Below are 25,171 nucleotides of genomic sequence, written 5' to 3'. Positions count from 1 at the left end.
TAAAAAATAAAAAATAAAAAATAAAAAAAAAAACATTGGAATTAGGACCCATGGTTCACAAGTGTGAAATTTTATTAATTTTAAAAGAAATAAAAAAAAAAAAAAAAAGAGATTTGGGGGAAAAATAGAAAGAAGAGGGAAATGAGGTTGAAAATCGTGCGCACGTGGGAGCATGTGTGTGAATATTTGGGGAATTCAGATATGAAAAAAAAGCACACGTGCCCACGTGTGTGTGTTAGTCGTTAGAGGCAAAACCACAGCTGAGCGTATTTCTTGAAAAGGGTAGAGACGACGGTGTGTTTTCTTTCATGTTTTAGAGAGAGAGATACACGTGAGATTCTTACGAGCAAACCTAGTCGATGGACCCACTCGGGTTCAAACACAGCTCGATGGTTAAAATATTCTTACGAGCAAACCTAGTCGATGGACCCACTTGGTTGAAACCCAGCTCGGTGGTTAAAATATTATTACGAGCAAACTTAATTGATGGACTTGCTCGATTGAAACACAGCTTAGTGATTAAGACATTTTTACGTTTAGATTGTAGATTCAAATCTACACGCTCGTGTTTGTGATAGCTATATTATAAACCGAACCAAGGTTCTTAAGATATAATTCGATGACATCTGTCCTTCCAGATCCTTCGTATTTTTAGCAATGCCGACCTCTTTATCGGTCAACAAATCTATGAATGAGTTGGTTTTTGGAGATAAGATTGATGTTTAGCATATGGGGTCGTGATAATTTTATTCTACCTACACCATTGATATCTCATTTATATGCCACCACAAACGTCGTTTTCTAGTTATGTCGTTCTCTTTAATTGAACTTGAGCACTTCGACCGACACTGACTCTATGTTTTTGTAGATTTGAACCTCAATTTTAAGGGGTAAATATGTCTTTTTCTTAGTTCAGTATGTCGGGGGAGGTATTCAATTTTCTACTATTTCATCGAAAATATATGTCTTAACTAGTTGAATTATTGGGACGGGTCCTAAAAGAAGGAATTAAATACCTAATTAATTTTATTTGGTTCAAAATACCTAATTAATTAAACTATAAAGTATATTAAGATCATGGGAATTAAGAGCCCAAAACCCTTTCTCACACAAACAAAAACGGCCGCCAAAATTCTGCTCCAAAGCACAAAACTAACGGAAAGAAACCCTAATCGGAACGAGAAATTGTGGATTTCCATCCGAATTTGAACACGAAATCAACGAACAATTAGGCATTTCATTGAGAGATTTTGATTCGGCAATGAGAGAGAATGGAAGAAAGAAGAAGAGCGCAAACAGAAAAGGAATTAAGAGGTGGTGGTGGAGATTTGATGTCTCGTACAGTACGCAAAGCCAAATCGTTTCTATTTCTGGACACTAAAACCAAAACAATCGCTTCTCCCGTAGCGTTTTCAGGCGAGTACCGCACGTTTCCAGATATCATTTTTTAACCGAACCAGCTTGATTAGACCAAACAGTGTCACAAACCGAAGAGATAGAGAGAGAGAGAGAGAGAGAGAGAGAGAGAGAGAGAGAGGGGAATTGAATGTGTGAATAGATATCCATTTTACTGTAGAAGGAGATATGGACGTGTACCTGGTTTTGGTTTTAAGAGCGTACTAATGCCTCGCTGTCTTGCATGTGAGGAGGTTGTGGCCATTCTCTCTGTTACGTGCATCATCAACACTATAAACCCACCACACCCCAACTGGCACTTTTTTTTCATTTTGATTCAATTCATTTCACTCCAGGAGAATCCTCAGGACAAACCCTGTTTTTTGTTTTGGGATTTCTGTTCATTAGATTGCTTACTCTCCACCTTGGTTGCTGAAATCTTGTTTGTGGGAATTGGAATCTCATTTTGATTAAGTCTCTGTTTTCTTCTTGAATTGGGTTGTTGCACACAACCTGTTTGATAAAAGTCCTGAGAGAAAAAAGAAGGGTTGGGATTATGGATTTGTTGGGTTCTGAGTGTAGCAGTGGCTGTGAGTCTGGTTGGACTCTGTATTTGGAGCAATCTTTTCTTTCTCATGGCGGCTCTGATCGCATTGTTGGCCGAGAAAGTGGTTTCTGTGATGGATATTGGAGAGCTGAAGCTACTGAAGAACATGAAGTTGAGGAGGATCTTTCTATGGTCTCTGATGCATCTTCTGGCCCTCCACATTTCTTTGAAGATGAGGCTTGCTCTCATGAAGACGATGGGCATTTCTCTCATGCTTCTAAGTCAGTAACACCGGAGAAGAACAAGGGAAAGAAGCAGAAAATTACAGAATATCAATGTCATGATCAGCCATCTTCCTTCCTAGATGACACTGCTAGCTCCCCTGCTCGCAACTTCACTGCTGTAAGTTTCTTGAACAATCTCTTTAAGCTTTGTCTATAATGATTATCCATCAATTGGGTACTCATTAAAAGTTGCTTCCTTCAAATCTTCAGAATAACTTCACCAATCAAGGCTCAATGGAAAGCTTCTTGGGCTTGTCTCAAACCAGTCATTTTGAGGTACTTAGCAGCCTGTTCTTCCCTCCTTCACTAAAAAGAAAGGTCCAATAATCATATTACTTGACATTGTGTTCTTGCTGGTTATACAGGAAAGATCATCATTTACAGAGCATTTTGGGTTCCTTCAATCTTCTCTATCAGGAAATAGATTACAAAAGAACCAGTTGAGTTATTTGCTTGTGTTCTTGGCAATTCATGATTAATGAATCACTGGGTTTGATTTGAGTATTGGAATTTATGAACTGAAAGTGTCCAATCTGCTTCTTTCACAGGTGGTTTGAAGGGAAAGGAATAGGAATGAGATGAGCAAATGTAGAGGGAAATGGATCTCTGAGAGATGGGTTTTGTTTCCCTTTCTCTTCTTTTCATCTTCTTTTTATTTCCTTTTTGTGACTGTCAATGCAATGGGAAACAACACTAGAGCAAAAAAGTTGAGTTTCTAAGAACATCATGAACAGTGTGTCTGATTTATTTGCTCAACTCTTTCAACAATGACTACTTCCACAGCCATCCCTATCCAATTTGACCTTGCCTCATCTTGCCTAACTTGAACACAATTATTGCTCTTTTTTTTGGAGGAGAAAGGAATGAACATGATTGGCTGACAGAGAAAATTCAATTATTACTTTAAGGTCACGTATTCATTCGATACACAACTATAATGGGTTCTCAGTAGTTTGCGGTTGTAAGGCGAAGATCTATCGAAGAAGTCGAGATTTGTTTCATTTTAAACGTACTATTAGCTCATTTCTTTGTTGAAGTTCATTGTAGCTCGACAATTGAGAGGCAAAATCTCTTTAAACATTGGAGGTGTAGGGACATTTTCTTTGTTTAAAATTGAAATATTGTTAGTGTGATACTAGAAACATGAATTAACCACGACACATCCGAACGAGAGCAATCTACTACTCACACCAATGTAATAAGGTGCACCTTACTTTTCAATGAGTCAATTATAGAAACTTCATAAGTAAATAAATGTGCTATACTTGAAGCGTTGAGTGACCTCTTGAAGTGAGTGATAACAAAGTAATTTAGAAAAGACTCGAACCTAGCCATGTCATGCAGGAAAATATTGGGACCATCGAGTACTAAATCCTATAGGTCCAATTGTGTGAAGGAGCTCACAAAGTTGAGGATGGGTACAAAAAGGTAGGTTGAAAATGGTGGGTTACTCTCGTAACAGAGGAGCCAGAGGGAATGGAAACCAGCAGAGCAGCAAATGGGCAAAAGTCAATAGGAAACAAAACAAATCAGATTAATTTAATTTAATTCGAGTGTGCTCTGAATATTCCTCAGGTCCTCACTCTATTTTTTCTCCACAAATCAGCACAAAATGACAAACACCCACAAAACTTTCATCCAAGTAATAATATGCCTAAAAGTTTTAGATTTGATTTGGTGGGATTTTATCAAATCCACAAACAATACTCAAAACCTAAATTTTGGTTCTTAAAAAAACACAACAAAACAACATCCTTTAATATGTATCTAACAAATGTTGGACTTATAACTATGAACACATATTTATTGTGCTAACGAGTATCTGAAACGTGACAGATACGAACACGTTATTCGTTAGCTAAGCATGTTACGATAAAGATATCTATTAAATTAAAATTTTAAAGAGATTTTAAAAATTCCTTTCTGATTTGTTTAATTGGATTCAACAGACAGAAAAATGGTCTGATTTGTTCTTTAAAAAGACTGCAAAATACTGAATAAACAAATAGCAAATTGGGAATTTTGGATATCAAAATTCTAATGCTGCCCACATGCCCTCTCAAGTTATTTTATTGCAGATTGATCCTTCCCTTCCAGGTAGAGAGAGAAATCAAATGAATTATTTGCATCAATAAATAAATAAATAAAATAAAAATAAAAATAAATAAAAATAAAAATAAAAGAAAGTGGTTTTGCCTCACTGAATTCCATCAAATTGGGTAGAAGTGGATTTAAGAGGTATGGGAAAACCAGTCCCCTGCCTTCCCAACCACAGCCAACACAAAACCCGTAAATTCCTTTTCTAAATTTATTATTATTATTATTTTGCTTCTTTAACTTGAATGTTCCCATTTCTTGTGACAAAGGCTATGATTTTAATCAGTTTGGATTTTTCAAGCTTTGAATTAATTAAGATATCTAGAAGCTTGTCTTCCACCTTAGTTTATGATGAATTTGTACAAGTATTTGGGCCCAATATTAAGCAAGTACAGGCCCAATTAGATCGGGCTTTATTTCCTTGCTGGACTCTTTAAGTCAGGCCCAAAAGGCCCAATTTCCAAGTCAAAGCCTACCTAATTAAATTATGTTTGTTTAGTTCTAAATAAAAAAAAATAAAAAAATAAAAAAATAAAAAAAAAAACCCAATAAAGTTGAAAACGGAAATGTAACATGCCCAAAATTCAATGTTAATATGAATGGAAATTTTTAAGAAAAATCGAATGATTCTTTTATGTTGTTCTTTCGATCAAATCAGGCAACTGTTCTGTTTCAAAATCAAAAGATTCAAAATCTTCTAATCTCGAAGAGTTGAAATGAATTGCAAGCAGTAGAGATCGAGATTGCAATTGAGATTTGTTGAGGATAATGAAGAAGAAACTCAGAATCGGAGCTATTCATGATTACCTGTTTGGTATCGGAGCTATTTATCCGAGACGGTTCCATATCTGAATCTGTAAGAGAAACTCAGAATCGGTAGCTACACGATCAAACCAAAACAAAATCATCACAAACCAGAACATTCCGCGAAGATTACAGGGGAAAATAACGAGCGAGAGAGAGGGATTATAAACCTGAGAGTCGATAAGCGCAGAGATAACAACGAGACTAAGGAACTGTACGATCGCCAGGACGATCGGCGACCTTCAAGGTCTTATCAATCAACAATTGAGCTTTTCGGCTACGGATTTCAATCTTGACGCTCGCGCTCTTGTCCATTTTTATGTATGGCTTCTTCGATTTCTTCGACTTCCTCAGTGCCTTCACCTTGGATTTTATGGATTCCACCAAATTGCCGAGCTGATTCGCCATTGAATCCGCTGAAATCTCCAAATGGAAGAATCGAAACAGGAATTTTGCAGAATTAGGGTTTCAAAGAAGGGAAGAAGAAGAAGATGAAGGGGAATTGTGTTGAAAGAGATGTGAGATTGAATGGCTTCGGAGTCTTGGACTCTGTCAGTGGCGAAGAGCTTCCATATATATAGAAGAAACACGTACGCATGTAGTGCGCCATTTTATGAATGTAAACAAGTGACCTTTGGCTTCTTATATCAAAGCCCCTCAAAATTCTTCAACATTCCAACCAGAAATCCGTAGCCATTCCATTTTAATTCACAAAACACTATGTTAAATCAAAAGAGGGTCAACAAAATTCACTTACGCATATTCACAAACACCTTGCGTGCAGCATTCAAATTCAAGCTCTATTCCTCACTCCCATGGCGGCAATCTGTTCCATCCCCTTCAAATCCGCCTCCCAATTCGCAGATCTTCTCCCAAATCTCCTTCGCTACCGGCACAACAGACAGTCTCGGTTGCCGAAACAGCGCGAAATCCTTCTTCCCTTCGATCCCCTTCTTCATCTCTTTCAAATCCACCGGTTCTCTCATTTCCCCAACCGCCTCGACGTCGACGACAGCGTCGCCGCCATCTCCCTCCGAATACCACTCCCGTGCGACGGAAACCACGCCGACGATGCGGCGGGCCTTGGCGCCGGAGTGGTAGAAGAAACAGAGGTCGCCGAGTTTCATGGACTTGAGATGCTTCTGCGCTTGCTTGTTCTTGACGCCGTCCCACTTTGTTCGGCCGCCGTTCGCGGCTTGGTCGGCCCACGACCACTCCGCTGGTTCCGTCTTCAGAAGCCAGAACTGTTTTTTGTCTCCGACGGCCGCGTCAGCCATTGTCTTCGATGAACGGGCTGCGGTTGTGGTGGTTTGGTACGAGGGAGAGGGAGAAGAGAGAGTGAAGTCGGTGATTTTCCCGGCGGGAAAATTGCGCTTAGATTGGCGCCTATTTCTGTGGCTCTCGTTAATTTATGAAGACGTTATTTAATTGCGAAACTGCCATAAATATAAAATTATAAAAGAAAAATTATAAATATAAATAATGTTTCTTTCCAATTTTTGTAATTACCTCAATAATTAAAAGAAAAACATAAATGAGAGGCACTCATTTGCAATGTCAAAAAAGCCCTTTTTATTTTTTCATCAATTAAAATTTTATGATTTTTCAATGAAAAACAATTTTATCAATAAGAAATAATACAAAAAAAAAAAAAAAAAACGTATTTTTTTTTACCACACGGACATGTTGACATGGAATACACAATATGATATCATGACCCGAAAGAAGTAACTAAATTTAAGTTTAGTATATCGGGTTTAATCAACCCGAACATAGCTCAATTGGTTAATAATATACATTTGACCAAAAAGTCAAAGATTCGAAGAATGAGGTGCAAATAATCTTCATGGTCTATGGTCTTTGCTTATCTGTGTAGATATAATCAGCATGGGCTGCAAGAGTTTTCCTCATCAAGCAATGTTCTTCTCCAATTCCACAGCTCTCCTCTTCCAAAACATCATCTACAACCTTAAACTTTACAAAAAAAAAAAAAAAAAAAAAAGAGAAAAAAAACTCAATATTTACTACTTTTAATCGGGCATTATATTAGTTATAGAAAGTTTTGATAAATTCACGTACCCCGTCTCGAGTAGTCCCTGGAGACGTGTTTGTAGAGCCGGGAATGGACCGAGCGAAAACGGCGGTCGTCGAGGAGAATAAAAAGAAGAAAAGGAAGAGAAACGTGAAGATGGAGTTTAAAAGCTTTGAAGCCATTGAGAGAGATGGGGAAGAGGAGGGACTGTGGAGATGAATATAAAGACATTGTGAAGGGCATTTTTGGAACTTCATGGCAAATGTGCCATCATGGATTTTAGTAACATAAAATATCAACAAAATTTTTTTTTTCTAATTATATGATTCATTATTAACTTTTAAAGAATATTTGTATATTTAATATATCAAAAGTGGAGAAATTAAAATAATACTTTGTAAATTTATAGAAGGAAATAATTAGGACGGTTTAAAAGCAAATATACGACGCGTTTGTCAACGGCTATTCTCGTGAGAGAAGTGTCGGCCATACTTGGTTGTACAAGTTCACATGCCACAATCGATGTGTCGTCCCAACCTTGTCTATTCTAGGTTTTTGGTTTTTTTCTTTTTTAAGGGCTGTTTTACATAATTAGGGCTGTCTCTCACCCACAAATTATTATCATTACTATAATTATTTCCATTGGAGGAAACATGGGGTTTTTAAGCATATATTTGATTAATTAAATTTGCTTTGATTTATTAATTTAACATAAATTTGATAAATGTGCAAAATATATATATATATATATATATATATATATATATATTGAAAAGTTAAATTATTTTCCAAAATTTGATTTAAATATAGTTCGAGATTTTAATATATGGTTTAGAAAATATTTGATTAATATATTATTCTTATTTTTGGTGGGGAGGGAATATATTAAATAACAAGGTGCATTAAATGTGGGAAACAAAACTAAGAAAGCATAATGATAATGATGACAATTAGGCATGCCTCTTGTAGGCATCCAAAAATTGCTAAACATAATGGGAGGCTTCAATGATATGCTTATATGGGTAGGTCCTCAAATATGATTTTGATTTCCCTAATAATGCTAAAAGTCGGTCAGCTTTGGAGGCCAAGTCTCCCGTCTTTAAAATAAGGTAAACATTGACTTAATTGATTGAACTATGTTTATGTCAAAAGAACTTTATTATAAACTAATTTACTCATATGGTTGATTATCGAGAAAAATCAACTTGAACAGATTTATATTTACCTGAATGGGATCATTCCAAATTTTCAAGACATTTAAAAAATAAATAAATAAGACTTTCTAAAGTAACATTCTGACTACTCAATCAACAGTCAGGTCAAAAATTTCAAGGATTCATGTTTCTTGATAAAACATATGAGAGAGAAGGCTATGGAGCAATAGTTCTATTGTTCTTATGACAATATAATGTGGGCAAAGAAGAGAGAAAAAGTGGAAGCAATAAGAGACACCAAGGGAGAGATGAAAGGAGAATCATATATGGTCAAACTCTATGATATTTGCCTTTTTACCAATGTTCAAAAGTCAGCTGTTCATACTTCATCCATCCTTTTCCCCCCTTGATCTTCACGGGTTTCTCTTCTTTTTCACATAATAGTTGCAACACAAGATTTGGTGGCCAACCGTTCTAAAAGATCGAGAGGTTTAGTTCTATTTTTTTTAAGTTCGACGTGTGGAGTGGAAGATTCAAACCTCTGACCTCTTCGTTAAAGATATATATATAACCTTCAATTAAGCTATACTCGGGTTTGCTAGAAAAAAAAGACCAGAGCATATGGTTCTTTGTAATGCAACCAATGGTGCTGCTAGAATTACTAGGACTCTTTTTGGGTACAGCCACAAATAGTTTGACTCAACTAAGGAGATCTGAAGAGGAAATTCAAGATTGAAAGAATAGGTCAAGTATAATTCTCTGTAGACACTCGACCAACTATGTTTGTGAGAAAGGGTAGAGCCGAGAAGAAAGGAAGGAAACAAGTCTCTGTAAACACCCGACCAACTATGCTTGTGGTGAGCAAGGGTAGAGCCGAGAAGAAAGGAGCGAAGCAAACCGACCAACTATGTTTGTGGTGAGCAAGGGTAGAGCCGAGAAGAAAGGAGGGAAGCAACCCGACAACCTATGTTTGTGGTGAGCAAGGGTAGAGCCGAGAAGAAAGGAGCGAAGCAAACCGACCAACTATGTTTGTGGTAAGCAAGGGAAGAGCCGAGAAGAAAGGAGGGAAGCAACCTGACAACCTATAGTTTGTGGTGAGCAAGGGTAGAGCCAAGAAGAGAGGAGGGAAGCAACCCGACCAACTATGGTTTGTGGTGAGCAAGGGTAGAGCCAAGAAGAGAGGAGGGAAGCAACCCGACCAACTATGGTTTGTGGTGAGCAAGGGTAGAGCCGAGAAGAAAGGAAGGAAGCAACCCGACCAACTATGTTCGTGGTGAGCAAGGGTAGAGCTGAGAGGAAAGGAGGGAAGCAACTCGACCATGTTTGTGGTGAGCAAGGGCAGACAATAAAGGACGGAAGCAATTTTCTTCTTAAGTTCGTCTAAAGTGTACCACATCCTGCTCTAGTCCCCAACTTCAAAGTTATAGCTTTCTCTTCAATTCAATACAAAGGGTCTACTATCTTAAAATGAAAATCCAGGCATAAAAATACGTTTGTGACCAACAGAGACAGCTTATTGACAATAAATTAGTGTATACACAAAGCCAAAAAAGGATTTAAACATCATCAAATATTTTAGGTTAATAAAAATCCCACTAATAGTTAATATAGGAGTAAAAAAACTACCTACTTGCCCCGTCGTCACCACATTCCCCGTCTTCAAGCTCCTCGTGGTCAAAATTCTTAGACGAGCCATTTCGATGTTCTCTCTTGTGCCTTCTATGTCTGCTTTCACCATCCGAGTCATGAGCAGATGCATGCTATAAAATCAAATGCGAGGCCACGACACGACGAATAAGGGGGCATAGAATTAAACAACATTGGTATTTAGAGAGAAATAAGTATACTGTGATGGGAAAGAAAAAGGAACGTACCCGCCTAGATTTCTTCCGGTCTTTATGCGATTGGGATTTCTTCGATCGATCATGACCTGCTTCATCTTCGTCTGAATATTCCTCATCGCTATACCGTCTCTTTCTTTGTTTCTTACTACGTTCTTTCTCCAGTCTCCTGTTCTCTTTCGACTCAAGGGTATCCGAACCATCAGCATTTTCATTGTCTACTCCATCTTTCTTCGAGTTCTCCTCTTTTTCCCTTTCCTTTTCTCTTTCGCTTTTTCTGTGTTTTTCCTTCCTTCTATCTCTTTCCTCTTTGTCTTTTTCCTTTCTCGCCTATCAAATTGGCGAAAAGAAATTCATAAGATCGACATTATATTAAATGCTATCATGCATATAGGCACGGCAAAAAGTCGAGTGTTGATGGTCCATTTCACACGCCCAAGGATAAAACATATCAAGCACAACCATGAAGTTCTGGGAAAATTATCATATACTTCCACTGCTTATATTTTCAATAACTAATAGACAACAAAATTCATACCTTTTCCTCCTTTCGCTTAGTGTCGTTTTCTTTTGCATGTTCTTTCAGTTGTGCAATGTACTCCTCAAATATTTCCTTACAGAAGCTCTCGTCCTCGATCGAACTAAAAAAAATTAAGTTCAATCACAAGTCGTCCTCCTTTCGCTTAGTGTTGTTTTTGTTTGAGAGGTCTAAGCTTTAAAACAAACTATATGATATGAAATAACATGTTGACAACAAGGAATACCTGTACTCTTGGCTTCCTTCAAAAAGGGGTTTGCTGTCTTCCCAATTTGAATATACAGATATTTCCTACAACAATGCAAAAAAAAGGACCAACTCATTTACTCGGTTAATCTTATGTAACTAAGATACAAACTGGCATTGAAGTGACAAACCTTAAATGAACATAAAAGACTAAAAAAATCATCTCCGAGACGTTTACGCTTCTTAGCTTCTTTCTCCTCCTTCTCCCTGGCCCGTTCGAGCAATTCATCAAAAATTAGCTGCAAATCAAGTCCATGCATGATTAAAAGGGGAGCACATGAGAAAGAACATGTGAACGATATAGAAAGTATTTCAAGTCAGCAATTTTTATCGAGAATAAGACGAGGGTATCTAATACAAAGAATTTATCACGTAAACAATTAAATACAAGTTATATGAGCATCGAGGTCTCTTCTAATTTTCAGCAAATGCATCTCTAATTCAATACGAAGACAGGCTAGATTATAGATACTAGATATCCAACATGTATCACCGTATTACAAACAACCATTCATAGAAAGAGAAGGCTCCACCAGCCACCTGTATGACAATGATAACAGATAGCCTTACAAGATCAGAATCCCAACCTGAGACACCTAAGACCATCACTAAAGAAGGCCAATCACTTATTCAACCAAACAAGCTACGTGAAAAGCACTCAAGACTATCACTCAGACCACATTCATAAAAAGGCTAGATCTTTTGTAGGTTGCTAGACTCCATCAAGAACAAGGAAGAGTAGGCCTGAAAAAGTACCTTTAAGTTGCTGTCTGATATTGGAGGATTGCTGATATCTTTTGAAATGGCAGCTTTAAAGTCGTCAAGTGTCCATGACAATGACATTGCAATCTGATGGTCCCAAGAGATTGAGATTAGGCATACAAGCTACCAGTGATGGACAAGGAAAAAAAAAGCTTATGCAGACTGACAATACCTTTCTCAGCTTCAAAGCATCTTTTATTCTCGTTTTATCATCACGATACTGCAAAAATACCGGCCCCAAAAAGAAATATCAAATCAGCCTCAATAGAACAGCATTTCATCAATGCGAAAGTGGAGGCAGGAAAGTTATATCACGAGTACAGTGACCCGGAAAGACTTGCAATAACCACAAAAGTAAAATAATCAGAAAAGTATAGAGATGTATCTAGACATGGGATCGACGATAATACAGCTTGAAATAGAAATTAGTACAGGGAGATTTCATGAGGAAAACACTCTACTTTACAAGATCAGTAATGGAACATAGCATTTCAAATATAAGGATAATTGTAATTCTAACTTTCAAACGACTTAGTCAGGAACCAAAGAATTGAGATGAAAGATAAGAAGGTATAATAACTCCCTTCAAGGTATTTGGACACACCCCTTGTGAGTACACTCGAGACTAACTTTCAACAAATTAACTACTCCTATCACAATCACCTTAACCAAATCAACATAAGCGTCAAGAAATCACAACATTTTTAATGAGAATGTCTGTCAGGTACTCAAGAAGAGATCAAGAGATATAGAGGATTAACTTGTTTTTGGATCTCGTCAGCAACATCTTCAAACAAATTCTTTGGAGTTGAACCAGATGTATTTGCAGCAACTGCCAAATATGCAGGCAACTCTTTAACCTGAGGAGACGAGGAGGGAAGTGGTGAGAGGTGCATATCTTCAGCAGACAGAATCAAGATATCGTGGAGCAAGGAACACAATTAAGAAATGGAATAATGAAAATGTCGACTGCCGACCTTCATGCAGTAGTCACGCCAATGAATTTTAGGTGTAAGAATCCCCGCAGCAATGTGTTCTTCCATCATCTTGCGGAACTCATCACGGTTTTTACGTTCTGCTTTTCTCAGTTCTTCCTGTTGTTCACAAAATTTCAGAAAAAATACCTTATTTGAAGGAAAAGAAAAATATAAAACAAGATAGCAAACAGACGTACCTTCTGTATTTTTCTATGCTCCTCCTCTTCCTTCTCTAAATCACGTAGGTATTCCTGTAATTTACTTCCATTAGAGCTCTGCTCACAATATAAAACAGGAAAAGTACAATATAATGTTTTTGTGTCTTCTCTTAAGGGTGAGGAATCCCACTTTCCCAAGGCCTTTAGATTGTTCCTCCTTTTCTCATTAAAATAACGAGTTTGTTTCTCATTAAAAAAACAATAAATAAATAAACAAACAAACAAGCATTAGTACAATTTTTAGAATGCAAAAAGTTACCTGGAAAATTTCCAAGCGATCAATTTTTTCAAGGCGTGCACATCTTTCATCAACCACTAAGCGGTCTTGTACTTTACGCCACTGGCTACTAGCCTTAAAGAGAGTTTGTACAACAAAGTAGTACAATAATAAATTATAGATTGTTAGACGGTGCAAAAAAAAAAGCTAAAAGAGTACCTTAATGAAGTCACAAGATTCCAAAAATGTTCTATATTCCAGAATGTTCCGACTACGCTCCTCCTGTGCTTTTGCACGCTCCTATTCAACAACAATCATCATATTAATGAAAATGAAAAATTGTTGATTAAAAAAGAGGGGGAGAGAGAGAGAGACGTTGTCCACAACATCTTTCGTTCATCAACTCAACCGAGAAATTAGGTTTACTAAAAGCATAAAATCATGTAGAGAAAAGGGAAAGGGAAGGGTGGATAGGCTAGCTATCTGCTTAACACATGCCAACATGCATGTCAACATTGTTTTAGGAGCTAGGTAACAGGAAAAGTGTGAGATCCCATATCGATTGGAGAGGGAAACGAAACATTCCTTATAGAGATATGAACTTCTCCCTAGCATAAGCGTTTTAAAACCGTGAGACAGACGGCGATATGTTACTGGTCAAAGTGGACAATATTTGCTAGCGGAGGGTTTGGGTTGTTACAAATGGAATCAGAGCCAGACACCGAGCGATGTGCCAGCGAGGACACCGGGCCCCTCAAGGGGGTGGATTGTGAGATCGCATATCGGTTGGAGAGGAGAATGAAGCATTCATAATAAGAGTGTGGAAACCTATCCCTAGCAGACGCGTTTTAAAATCGTAAGGCTATCGGCGATACGTTACGGTCCAAAGCGGACAATATCTGCTAGTGGTGGGCTTGGGCTGTTACAAAAAGAGGCTCCTAGCTAGTGGTAGCTTGTCTTGCCTTTCAAATGGGGTGCAAACAGTTGAAATTTCTATTCAATCACACACTTAAATTGTGCTGAAATAAACACTTAATTGGCACCAAATTATGTTAGGCTTCTAGCTAAGTGGTTAGTGCTAAATACGAGCAGCAACACTGGATGATGTACCAAACATATTTCAAGCAATAGAAAGTTAATCAATCCAATCACCATTTTGGAATGAATTTTACTCAAGATCTTTATACAGCTACATGCTTGTGCAAATTGACGAATTTAATCCATTTCTATTTCTTCAACAAGTTTCTCTATTGAAAGAAGAAAACCATACTTTCATAGAGAAAATTAAAGGATATTCAACGGGCATACAAAAAGCCAGGCCATAACAAATGGGGCTAATAAATAGAGGCAAAGCTGACCAATGGACTTATCCATAGAAGGAAAAACGTGGTAGAAAAGGTAGAAACTGGGAGGCAGGCATACAGATGCATACCTTATTCTTGAGTTCCTCCAAGTAGCCGTCAAAGAGATCACGTCGGTCCCTATCTCTTTCAATTGCTAGGAAGCGTTCATCATTTTCAAATATTGATTCGGCTTTGCTGTTCATTAAAATTTTCATAAGCCAACACAAATCACAAGGAAAACAAACGACCCATGATAACAAAGCTGAAAATAAAAAAGGAACATAAATGGTAGAAGACCAACCTCCATCTCATAGATGAAGTCACCTCTGTTGACTCCTGCATGGAATCATAGATAGGTAAGAGATAAGAAAATTGTGCATGAATAGGGTCAAACAAGCTTCGAGAGGAGAAACATACTTCCAGCATCTTTCTGAATTCTTCCCGCGCTTTTTTCTGTTTAATTCGTCTTTCCTCCACTTCCTGTTTTTTTCTTTGACCGAGGAACTGTGACATACAACAAAGCACAGATTACTTCTTAAACAATCACTAACGGCATCACGGGAGAATATTTCAGAAATTTCACAGCATTACAAGATTGACTGATTAAATAGACAAAACCTAGTAAAAAAGACGGGACTAGCGTGAAATAGTCGACCCATGCCATACCTCGTTGAAAGCGTGCTTCCGTTCTCCAAGTGTTTTCAGAGCACCATATCGTTTGTCATTAATTATAATTCTCATGGCCTGACATATTAAAATAAAAATTATAGATGGGGGCTTAAATACCAGCAGAAACTAGGACACATTTAGTTCAATTACCCGATCCCACGTCCAGTCAGAGCCAACATTGGCAGACTCCAGGAGAGCTTTAAATGCATTTTTTGCTTCCTACATAAAAGATAAGTAATCAAAAAGACATACAGTAGAAAAAAGACAACATAGGTTAGGAAGAATCATTACCTGCTTATTTGGATACGCAGAGGTGTCCTGATCAATAGCCCTCTCTTCCATTGTAAATTCAACTTTCTCCTCCGATATATCTTTCTTCGTTTCCTTAATAATGATAAAGAACAATTAATAATGGGTGGGAAAAAAGAAATAAATCCAATCATAATAAGAACTAAAAAGAATGAAGTGCTACCTCAAGATCTTGGGCAGAAACGCCATCTATCAAACTATCAGTATCCTGAGCAGAAGACTGGCTCAAATCATTCCTGCATAATGTATACATTAATAAATCTTCATTTGCATAGAAAGTAAAAAAAATTCAATAAAAAGGTCCAATCAAGCTAATATTGCATAGTTTATTGTTTATGTTCTTTTTTTTCCATAACAATGTTGATGGTGTTGATGGTATCTTTTAGGTATGCCCAAGTATTTGAAGTTGGATTCTTTCATAATTTTTTTATCTTCCAAACAACTAAAAAATCAACTATCGTGTAACTCACTTTTACGACACTCATTCATTGTGGCTCACTACCTGGAAGATTTTTATCATGGCCTTTTGTAAGTTTCCCTTCAGCCCTCTAATTCCATGCTTCATTCAATTTTTGTACATCCTATTACTATAAAGAAATACATGCATCTTACTATTTTCTTTAAAAGCACTTTTCAAAAGCTTCATGGTGTATGGTTAGTTAAAAATACTATAAAGTGTTAACAAAAGAAGCACTTTAAGCGTTCGTAGGAGAAAATGCTGCAAACAGAGACATTGCCCTCAAAAGTCACCCCAAACTCACCCTACATACCAACCAAAACAAAGTGCTCAGTTATATAACTGCCAATACCTGGGTTCTACAGTAGTATCCTCCACAGCACCAGCAGCACTGTCATTCTCTGAGATAGCGCAACTAGAAGGAATGATATTGACGGGTGACTGAACTCCATTTGTTTCTACACTTGAAACAGCAGCAGGAGAGGTGTCCTTGTCATTTTGTAAATCGACAGCTGCTACTGATGATGTGCTAGATGCTAGTCCTTTGGCAGTTGACATTGTATCAGCAGTAGTAGAAGGTGCTTCCAGGGAAGAAACAGAAGGGAGTTCGAGAGGAACAGGTTCCTTCTCTGTTCCTAGCGTAGATGCCTTCTCTGCTCTCTCTCGAGCCAACTTCACGTATTCAATGCACCAAAACGAATGGGAAACAATTAATTAAACCGGAAGATTAAAAGTTGAAAAGCTACAAGTATGTTTAGTCAAGAAAGATGTTAAATGAACCTTCAGTTCCTCAGGAATCACCCACTTAGATTCCTTGGTGACCTTGTTATAATAATATCTGTACCACATTCACATATTAAATAAGGTTAATGATTCAAATATTCATTCAAGAAGCAAAAGCCTTGCCGTCAACTAGATTTGTTGAATTAGATTGTTTACTTCCTTCCTTCAGGACTTGTGAACTCCTTCCAGTTGGTTGATGCGTCTGCCCTCTGTCACAAAAATGAGAGTGTAGGTCAAGATATTCACCCACATAATAAAAGTTGAGAAAGGAAGTAATATTTGAAAAAAGCACCGTAAAAACTGAATGGGATTCAGCAAAAGAAAGTCATAAATTAGTAGGGGCCAAAACTACAGTAAGCCCAAACATCATCTAAGTCACAAGATTTATCTTCAAAAAAAATAATAATTTCTAACTACCCAAATCTACCAAAAGTAAGTCCTTGACGGTATTTCACCAGAGAACTTTATCTGTTCCCTCAAAACTCTGTATAGTGTAACTAGAATAAAGCTTCCTAGCTGGTATGCACGAAGCAGAAATGCAAATGAAAATCTATCAGCAAGGAAGGATAGAGAGAGAGAGAGAGAGAGAGAGAGAGAAGGTGCTTTTGACCTTTCCATGGAACTCGTACACATAATGCACCAACTTGGAAAGCAAAAAACCATAGGATATATCTATACTCTATCTACGTGAGTAACGGCACCTAAAGCCAAGGACCAAAGAGAAAACATGGGAGTTGTCTGATTCTGAAGACTAAACATTGAGATAAAATCATCCAAAAAGAAGGAAAAAGCTGAAAGCAGGAAGATAAGGTATTTCCGACTGTAGGAACCTGATTTTTTTTTATTTTTTTTTCAATTTTGATATCTTTTGGTAGTGGTAAAAGGCATTTCCGGTTTAGCTCTTGGTCATAGGTCTCCTCCTTTCCACCTCAAGGTTGTTTCACTCTCTTTTTTCAATATATTTTCCCTCTGTTTCTTATTTTAAAAAACAATAAAAAAAAGGTGATATGTGAAACTAAAAATATCACTTCAATAATCTTTGGCTTTAAGAGAAATAATATTTAGGGTTTAGAGAAGGGTACTCTTCAATAATATTTAATGTTTAGGGTTTTGGCTATAGGTTTAACTGACTCCCTTAGGGACCCAATTACTAAGAATTTTTGTGGTTAATTTTATCTCTCATTCTTCGGAACTAGAGTTCTTTTTCGTAAATGTGTATTGTGCTAGCTTCATCTCTACAGGAAAGTTGGTTTTCTTTCATTTAAAAAAATAAAATAACTAATATATCTAGAGAGGGGTAAGTTCAGAAAAGCAGGCTTATTAGGTGAATAAGAGAGATTCGTTAAAAGTTCAAGTCACTATATCTTTGTTGGACCCGAATATTAACCACATCATGCTTTCCTCAGTTCTACTCTCCAAGTACCAATTTTGCTGATCCTTGTTCTACCAACCAGTCTACGTATATACTGAACAAATCAATACCAACAATAAAGTTCTGAACTTCAATGCCATGTGAACATGTTAACATGGATTGTAATGAGGTCGTCCAACTTTCATCGCCATTTGAGCATAGTAAAGATGTAGTGACCTTAGTAACACATCAATTTGCCCAGTCTTTGAGCACCTATGATTGGGGTCCGTGTCCTTTTAGGCTTGAGAGCATATGACTTAAACACCGCTCTTTTCAAGGAGTCTATCTCAATGGTGGTCCAAAAATGTGGATGGAAGATGGGACGTTTTAAATTTCATGAGAAAACTAGATTCCCTTGGGTTTGTGTGGAAGCGGTGAAATAAGAATGCAAAGGCTTGAAACTTGTATAATGCACCAACTTTATATCAGGCAGAGTTATAGGTTCTACATCAGAAGAAGGGTAGCTGGAGGCAGATGCTGAAGTGAATGGGTTCAGAAAGGTAATTAGAATTCAGTACACTTCCACACGTTTGCAAAACCAGTTCGGGCTAACATATTTAAGGATTTTCGTAATTGTCAGTTAGGTAACATTCTTTTGGATTGGATGCTGTTTCTATAATTTGTTAAGGTCCTGCTGGGAAGTTTTTTGGACGCTCGAGTACATTTCTTTTCATTTTTCTTAATAAAAGTTCGGTTTCTTGTCATTGATGATTATCGCAGAACATTCTGCAACAAATTCATTAGTCGACAAAGCCTATACTTAAACCATTCTGGAATGATAAAACGTGGCAGTTCAGGCACCAAATCTATCGTTCAACCCTAATAACCATCCATATCATACTGACAGTTAGACCCATTACAACCAGAATTCTGATAACTACCAACTGTACGGAAAGGATTGTCAAATGCTCCTCTGGAACATAAAAGAAAATTGGAACAAATCAAAAACCATGTAAGGGAAAAATCAACATTTTACGGGATTATAACAGACCAATTCGTAACACAAAAGACATTCTATTCCTACTTAGACCACTTATATTCCATTTCGCATCAGCTAATCTGATCTGCAAAATAGAACTAGACACCAGTAATAGAGTTTGAAATCTGACAGATAACTCATTGATTTGAAAGGAAAAAAAATGTAAGTCCAACTGAAACAAAGATGGGTTCAGCATCAGCAAATGCCAAAGTCATTTGAATATCCTTGTGGAGTTATAATAATTATATATATACATATCCTACAAATGTAAACATAATAACCATAACAATGTTGAAGAAACATTCAACAGCATAAATGGACAAGGCTTATTATACTACAGATCAAAGAAATAACACAAATAACAGAAATGTACTGACATTCAAGAAAGATAGGGAGAGCAAGCAGCAAAGACTGACAGCTTATCCTACCTCTCAACAGAGTAGCACAGCATGTACCTGTAAGCATCTTTAAAGCTACCGAAGTTACACAACTCATTTACAGAAAGCAGCACGGAAAATAAGTAGCAAAAGATATTATACTTCAACAAAGAAAGGTTACAACATATGACAGATACCAGTATATCTCAAGACACCACTCTTAGACAACTAATTAACAATCCTATTCAAATTTCTAACAATGAGAAAGAAGACAGGGAATTTCATCGAGATCATTTCTTAATAACAAACTGAATTTCTTAGACGATAGTTTGTATGCTCCTCGCATGCAAAAGAAATTGGTTAAACCCATTTTAACTAGGAATTAAGGAACAAAAAAACAAGATTCTGTCAGTTAATGCAAGGCACGTGCCAATCAAAAATCAAGATAGGAAAGAAAGAAAAAAGGTAAAAGAACACTGGAATAAATTCCAATTAACTAGTACCATCGTTGCAAATGGAATAACATGCCTGGAGTAAGAACGTCATGATTTTAGAAGAAATCTTATCGAGAGTAAGAAAATGCAAAACCAGATAATTAAAAGCTACAAGCATTGAGGAACTATGAAAGATAGCAAAGTCTGTTGTTTAACTCACCTCTACTGGAGTCATCAATTCAAAAGGCTTTTCCCAGCTAGATATTTTGGTCTTCTTGTTGTAATAATATCTAAAAAATGAAAAACAGAAGTTGGCATTATAAAAATGAAAACCCGGTAAATAGTAACAAACGATTGTCATCGATCATCTTGTGCAAAAACTTCAAAGAGAAGCTAACGAGCCACTGGGATCACAATATTACAAAAATCAAGTTCGAGCATGATATTAGAAAAATGAGAAGTGCCATTAAATAATGACAAAGTTGGGCGTGATATTAGAAAAATGAGAAGTGACTTCACACCCAGGTTATTTATTACACTGTAAACGCTCGATCCAAAATTCTTAGCAAGTGCATGAGGGGTCTTTATAGTGTAATAAATAACCTGGGCGTGAAGTCCAAGAAATATAAGAGTACAAGTAACCAGAATAGAACATAAGGATATGTTTCAACTGGGGAATACCTTCTACCGTCAGCAGATGTATGCTCTCTCCATTCTGATGAGGCTGCACCAGAGGGCATCGTTTGAACATTGGCTGCCTGAAATTAACGAAAAGGCAAATGCAAGGTAAATTTACTGAGCCAGTGAAAGACAATAATAGGAGAGTAGATTAAAGAGAATAAAAAATGGTACATACTGAAGCTATAGAGGAGGTAGCATAAGGCTGTTCTCTTGCGTGATTCAGAGGTGTGACTGAAACCGAACTGCCCAGCTGACCTCCAGAAGATACAATTGGTGCTTGTGAATGGGGTGGAGGATGAATGGTAGAGGTATTGTAATTTTGTGGTGGTCCATACTGCACAGAAAAAAATTCCAAGTGAATTAAAGGATGTAAAAGCAGATATCAATGGATATATTGTTGCAGATTTAAGAAAATTATTGAAAATGTCAATGTTCCATAAAGAGTTGGAGAATTTTTTTGGAATTCAAAACAATTGAATCTTATAGCCAAATATTCATTTTATCGTTAAGCACATCTTTTCCATGTACTACAAAGAACAAATAAAAGTTTTCCAGTAATTGATGAAACTTACATTGTATGGTGCTGATAAAGATGTTCCAGAGCCACCTGGACCAGGCACGCCAATAGCAGCAGGTTGAGTGAGAGGCTGTGCTTGTTGCAATTCAGGTGTAAAATTCCTATTTGGCTGAGCAATTGGCAGTGGAATTGTTTGTGGTGGTAATGACCCATGAACTGGCTCGCAGGGTCTTGGAGGTAGGTGAGCCACTGGCTGAGAAAATTGGGGTTGTTGGGCTAGAGGAGGAGGGGGCATTCCAACATTCATCATGGGAACACCTTGGCCAAGGGGCTGAAAATGGGAAGAAGGCAAGGGAACAAACTGCTGCGAGTGAGGTGCTGGGACTGCTGGTCGAAACTGCTGAAATACATAATTGTGTTACATCAATTCCTTGATATTGACCCAAGATATAAAGTCCTTATCAGCCATAAGTGCTTATTACCTGATTAGTCATTTGGGGAACAAAGGCTCTGGCTTGATCCATAGGACCAACAACAGGAGGCCGAAGGGGCTTCAGAAGTATAAAACATGCAATTAGAAAATAGAATTTGAAACAAAATGCAAAATATCCAGTTTCAAAATTGATAGAATAAAAAGAAACTATATTACAAAGCGAACATAGATTTCGAGGTATTTACCTGTAAACCTGAATATTGAGGATTATTGGCCATTCTCTGACTGAGATGAAAAGTCTAGAATAACTGCAAAACGAAAAATAAGTTTTTTCCATGGATAAGGAATTGTTTTCATTAAGAGGAATAAAGAAGATTACAAAAACAAAACTAAGCCAAACAAAAACACGAACCAGGGAAAACAACGGAATCTCTAAAAGAAATTAAAAGAAGCTCCAACTATTAAGAATCATAAACAGTCTAATATTATTAAAAAAAATCAGGATGAAAAAACAAGATCAAGGCAGAAAGTCTATCAATCTCAAAGATCCTTATCAATATCCCTCAACCTGAAAAATCCTCCCAAATTCATCTTAAGACGGCCAAGAACCACGCCTATCACAGGAACATAACCTTTTTAATAAAAAGCAGGTTAATGTACCAACTTCTTGCATCATAGCATGACATTCTCTTGTGAACAAAAGGCTCCTTAAAAACCTACGAAAATCTCCACCATATCTTTACGAAAATATTGTCAAAAAATATGTTTAAGATTCTCGTAACTTTGTTGATTAGTAGAAAGTAGAAATTTACAGCCTAATATCCGAAGTAAATACAAAAAACCAACCAAACGTATTTCCAAAGTAGGCTTAGAAATTCATACCAATTACAATCAATTAGAGAGGACTATAGTTTCTAAACCCACTTTATAAAGAGAACCATGGAGGAAAAAAAAAATAGATAACTCAAATACTTCCCTCCAACCGTTTGCAAGCCCATTCAATATTTTGCTGTTCCTTCCCACCAAAAACACCAAAGAATGATTCACCGCACAATTAAGCTTTTTTGCTTTCCTCTTGAGCAGGTGAACTCAAAGTGTATGAAACACTACACAGTTTCATCCGATGTATATCAAAAGTTGCAGGACATACCAAAGATTTGTAGAAGAGGACGCCTTTGCAACTTACTGTAAAGATAATGAGAATACAGATTATCCAAACCTTCACCTCCTAAGCAAATTTCCTCAGTAAAATTGGAAGCGGAACATCTTCCAACCAAAGTTTTATGTAAGAACAGGGTATTGACAGTAAAGAAGCCTGAAGGATAAAGAACCCAAGTCCTCTCCTCTCATCACAATCTCCCCAAGCTGAATCTTTCCCAGCAGCTTCAAAAGATCAATAAACTCTCAAGGAGAAACACTGACTCATGGCTCGTTTTTTTTTTTTTTTTTTTTTTTTTTGGTACTATAAACAATTTTTCCTGCACTCTACTCACATTCTTGTTTTATTTTGGTACGTAAGTTTCAAATTTCACCAGAATAGATAAAAATTACATTAATTACTTCCTACGTGTAATGAACTACCTAGTCCAAGTATGACACAATTTAGTCACGTTAGCTCTTACTCACCTACGCCACTCGTCCTATTCTGTTACAAGAAAACAACAAAAATTCATGTTTCTTTGCAGGTTTTTCTTTTCAATTGCAGTATTGAGAACTTGCTTCTTATGTTATGCTCGTGGCTCACCCGACCAATCTCCAACAAGACTTTGCCAACCCTATAACTCCCGGAAGCTTTGCCAACCCAACTAACTCTCAGAACCTTTGCCCATCTCGAGGCTAGATTTAAGAGAAAAAATGATCTGGCTTGCTTTTTAAGAGAGACGAACCTTTCACTGATAAAGATGAGTGAATGAACGTAAAAGAAAAACAGGCCCAACAAAAGGATTCATCACAAGGCACAAGCTAGCCAATCAAAGATGGATCTAATCCAAAAGAATAAAACTTCAAGGATAAATGCACAAAACCTAAGAGACTAAAACCTTTGAGCCATTGGATCTAGCAAAAGACTAACCCTCTTCCAAATACCACTCAACCATACATGACAATGTGGCTTAAGGTTATGAAGTTTCCAGTTAGGGAAGAACCCATGACCCTGGAATGCAACATCCAAGAGGCATACCTAAGTACACCTTCCATACCAGCACCAAAGCACCCTTGACTATTTCCTTTTAAAATCACGAAACCCACAAATTCCAAGAAAAAAAAAATCTGGCTCCTATATAAACAGTTACACTACCAATTACACTTGTTTTCCCAACTGCACGCCCAGGGCTGGAAAAAACTAAGAATCACGAAAACAGAAATCAAGTAACCCAGACGAAAAAAAAAAAACAAAGTACAAATCATGCCCTAATGTTACTCCTCAATCCATCGAACAGTAATGCAGCCAAACCACGAAGAGACGAGGATGTAAACTCGGCCATAGAAGTGAAGAATCAATTGAAAAACATGGATTTAACAAGCAAAGACAAAAATTACCCAGTCGATTGAGAGCAGCAATGAGGAGTGATGTGTCGCGATGAATGAAAATTGAAGAACGCGGGCGAGAAGTAATTGGAACGGAAAACCTCCGGGCAAGGAATTTGGTGGCACAGGCGGAGCTGAATGAGAGTCGAGTTTCCTGAAATGAAGTGCTCGCGGCAGCTGCCCAGCTGCTGGGCTGCTATGGAAATTGGAAGCTGGAGGCGCCCTGTTGAAAACCTTTATTCTATTTTTAGGAAGGGGGGTTTCCGGTGGGGCTCGGGAATGGAACCCCGAGAACCTACGTATATTTCTCTTCATTTTTTCAATATAAAAATACACGTGTCAGTTTTTTTTCTTTTTTCTTTTTTCGTTTTTTTTTAAGGTAAAAATAGCTTAATTTAGATCAAAATCAAAATATAAAAGGTTGAAATATTTACCAACAAAAAAAGATATTATATATATATATATCCGTACACTTAGGGTTAAGTTTTAATTATACTTGGTATATTAGTTAATTTATTGCTTCAAACTTTAATGGTTAAAATTATTTAAATTTGTCTTCATACCATAAAAATTTAACACGGTGACAAACTATACTTTAAGAATGGAATCACGAGAAACAAAATTACATCATTTAGGTGAAATAATATTGCTATTTATGCCCAAATGTTGACGTGTTTGAGAGGATTTAATAATTTTGAAAATGGTGGACGATATTGTCTGCACTCATTGCTAGTAGATATTATTCGCTTTGGTCTGTTACACATCGTCATCAAACTCACTGTTTTTAAAATCGTGTCTACTAGGATAGTGTTCCTCTCTCCAGCTAGTGCGAGATCTCACAGTCCAACTCCCTTGGAGGGCCAGCACCTTGTTGGCACATCGATCGAAAAATTGGCTTTGATACAATTTGTAACCGTTTAGAATTCGTCGCTAGTATACATTTTTCACTTTGACCCGTTACATATCGCTGTCAGCCTCATGATTTTAAAAAACGTGTATACTAGAGAGAGGTTTCCACATATTTATTAGCAATATTTCGTTATTCTCTCCAACCAATGTAGAAGCTCACAATGGGTCTTTTTTGGCATTTTTCAATTAACAAAAAAAATAGTATTATCAAATAAATCCAAAACAACCAAA

At 37.0% G+C, this 25,171-nt stretch overlaps 4 protein-coding genes across 9 annotated transcripts; 1 reads left to right on the top strand and 3 right to left on the bottom strand.

Annotated features, from left to right (window-relative positions):
- The first annotated feature begins 1,174 nt into the window (after positions 1-1,174).
- Positions 1,175-3,038, top strand: LOC111792982 (protein SOB FIVE-LIKE 5). Its single transcript, XM_023674668.2, has 4 exons — positions 1,175-2,344; positions 2,437-2,502; positions 2,592-2,665; positions 2,775-3,038. The coding sequence occupies exons 1-4, from the start codon at positions 1,952-1,954 to the stop codon at positions 2,806-2,808; spliced, it is 567 nt and encodes a 188-aa protein (XP_023530436.2). The 5' UTR covers positions 1,175-1,951; the 3' UTR covers positions 2,809-3,038.
- A 431-nt stretch (positions 3,039-3,469) lies between these two features.
- On the bottom strand, positions 3,470-5,537 carry LOC111793132 (uncharacterized). Of its 3 annotated transcripts, XR_015423331.1 has the most exons (3): positions 5,298-5,537; positions 5,131-5,203; positions 3,470-4,316 (listed from the first exon to the last, which is right to left on the bottom strand). XR_015423331.1 is itself a non-coding variant. In XM_023674913.2 (2 exons), exon 1 carries the CDS (start codon positions 5,533-5,535, stop codon positions 5,332-5,334), a length of 204 nt encoding a protein of 67 aa, XP_023530681.2. In that variant the 5' UTR covers positions 5,536-5,537; the 3' UTR covers positions 4,225-5,203; positions 5,298-5,331. The 3 variants fall into 3 exon arrangements, 1 of the variants encoding a protein (XP_023530681.2); XR_015423330.1 differs by having other exon boundaries at positions 5,131-5,537; XM_023674913.2 differs by having other exon boundaries at positions 4,225-5,203.
- Positions 5,538-5,800: 263 nt separating this feature from the next.
- LOC111793054 (thymocyte nuclear-like protein) lies at positions 5,801-6,977 on the bottom strand. Its single transcript, XM_087129621.1, has one exon. It carries the CDS (start codon positions 6,402-6,404, stop codon positions 5,928-5,930), a length of 477 nt encoding a protein of 158 aa, XP_086985747.1. The 5' UTR covers positions 6,405-6,977; the 3' UTR covers positions 5,801-5,927.
- Positions 6,978-9,805: 2,828 nt separating this feature from the next.
- On the bottom strand, positions 9,806-24,323 carry LOC111797953 (pre-mRNA-processing protein 40A). Of its 4 annotated transcripts, none has more exons than XM_023680885.2 (29): positions 24,044-24,323; positions 21,751-21,813; positions 21,555-21,623; positions 21,128-21,472; positions 20,731-20,889; positions 20,556-20,632; positions 20,095-20,164; positions 16,830-16,882; positions 16,671-16,728; positions 16,243-16,562; positions 15,597-15,669; positions 15,416-15,508; positions 15,275-15,343; positions 15,122-15,199; positions 14,873-14,959; positions 14,757-14,791; positions 14,545-14,650; positions 13,332-13,412; positions 13,155-13,247; positions 12,875-12,928; positions 12,678-12,794; positions 12,462-12,560; positions 11,873-11,920; positions 11,695-11,787; positions 11,070-11,177; positions 10,919-10,983; positions 10,693-10,795; positions 10,188-10,484; positions 9,806-10,073 (listed from the first exon to the last, which is right to left on the bottom strand). In XM_023680885.2, exons 2-29 carry the CDS (start codon positions 21,781-21,783, stop codon positions 9,936-9,938), a joined length of 3,021 nt encoding a protein of 1,006 aa, XP_023536653.2. In that variant the 5' UTR covers positions 21,784-21,813; positions 24,044-24,323; the 3' UTR covers positions 9,806-9,935. The 4 variants fall into 4 exon arrangements, with proteins under 4 accessions (XP_023536653.2, XP_023536663.2, XP_086981388.1 ...); XM_023680895.2 differs by having other exon boundaries at positions 21,128-21,469; XM_087125262.1 differs by having other exon boundaries at positions 21,751-21,822; positions 24,045-24,323.
- Positions 24,324-25,171: the final 848 nt, after the last annotated feature.

Source organism: Cucurbita pepo, chromosome 1, assembly GCF_057944985.1.
Source record: "Cucurbita pepo subsp. pepo isolate OVF chromosome 1, ASM5794498v1, whole genome shotgun sequence".
Taxonomy (NCBI): domain Eukaryota; kingdom Viridiplantae; phylum Streptophyta; class Magnoliopsida; order Cucurbitales; family Cucurbitaceae; genus Cucurbita; species Cucurbita pepo.
This window is presented reverse-complemented; position numbering and strand designations above follow the sequence as displayed.

Bases quoted from the DNA above. Each gene is read 5' to 3' on its own strand.
- LOC111792982 (XM_023674668.2), top strand. From the start codon at position 1,952: ATGGATTTGTTGGGTTCTGAGTGTAGCAGTGGCTGTGAGTCTGGTTGG. The intron at 2,345-2,436 runs GTAAGTTTCTTG...TCAAATCTTCAG, and splicing joins CTGCTCGCAACTTCACTGCT to AATAACTTCACCAATCAAGG. The intron at 2,503-2,591 runs GTACTTAGCAGC...CTGGTTATACAG, and splicing joins CTCAAACCAGTCATTTTGAG to GAAAGATCATCATTTACAGA.
- LOC111793132 (XM_023674913.2), bottom strand. From the start codon at position 5,535: ATGGCGAATCAGCTCGGCAATTTGGTGGAATCCATAAAATCCAAGGTG.
- LOC111793054 (XM_087129621.1), bottom strand. From the start codon at position 6,404: ATGGCTGACGCGGCCGTCGGAGACAAAAAACAGTTCTGGCTTCTGAAG.
- LOC111797953 (XM_023680885.2), bottom strand. From the start codon at position 21,783: ATGGCCAATAATCCTCAATATTCAGGTTTACAG. The intron at 20,165-20,555 runs GTATTCCCCAGT...TTCATTTTTTAG, and splicing joins ACATCTGCTGACGGTAGAAG to ATATTATTACAACAAGAAGA. The intron at 15,670-16,242 runs GTATTGGCAGTT...TACATTATGCAG, and splicing joins GATACTACTGTAGAACCCAG to GAATGATTTGAGCCAGTCTT.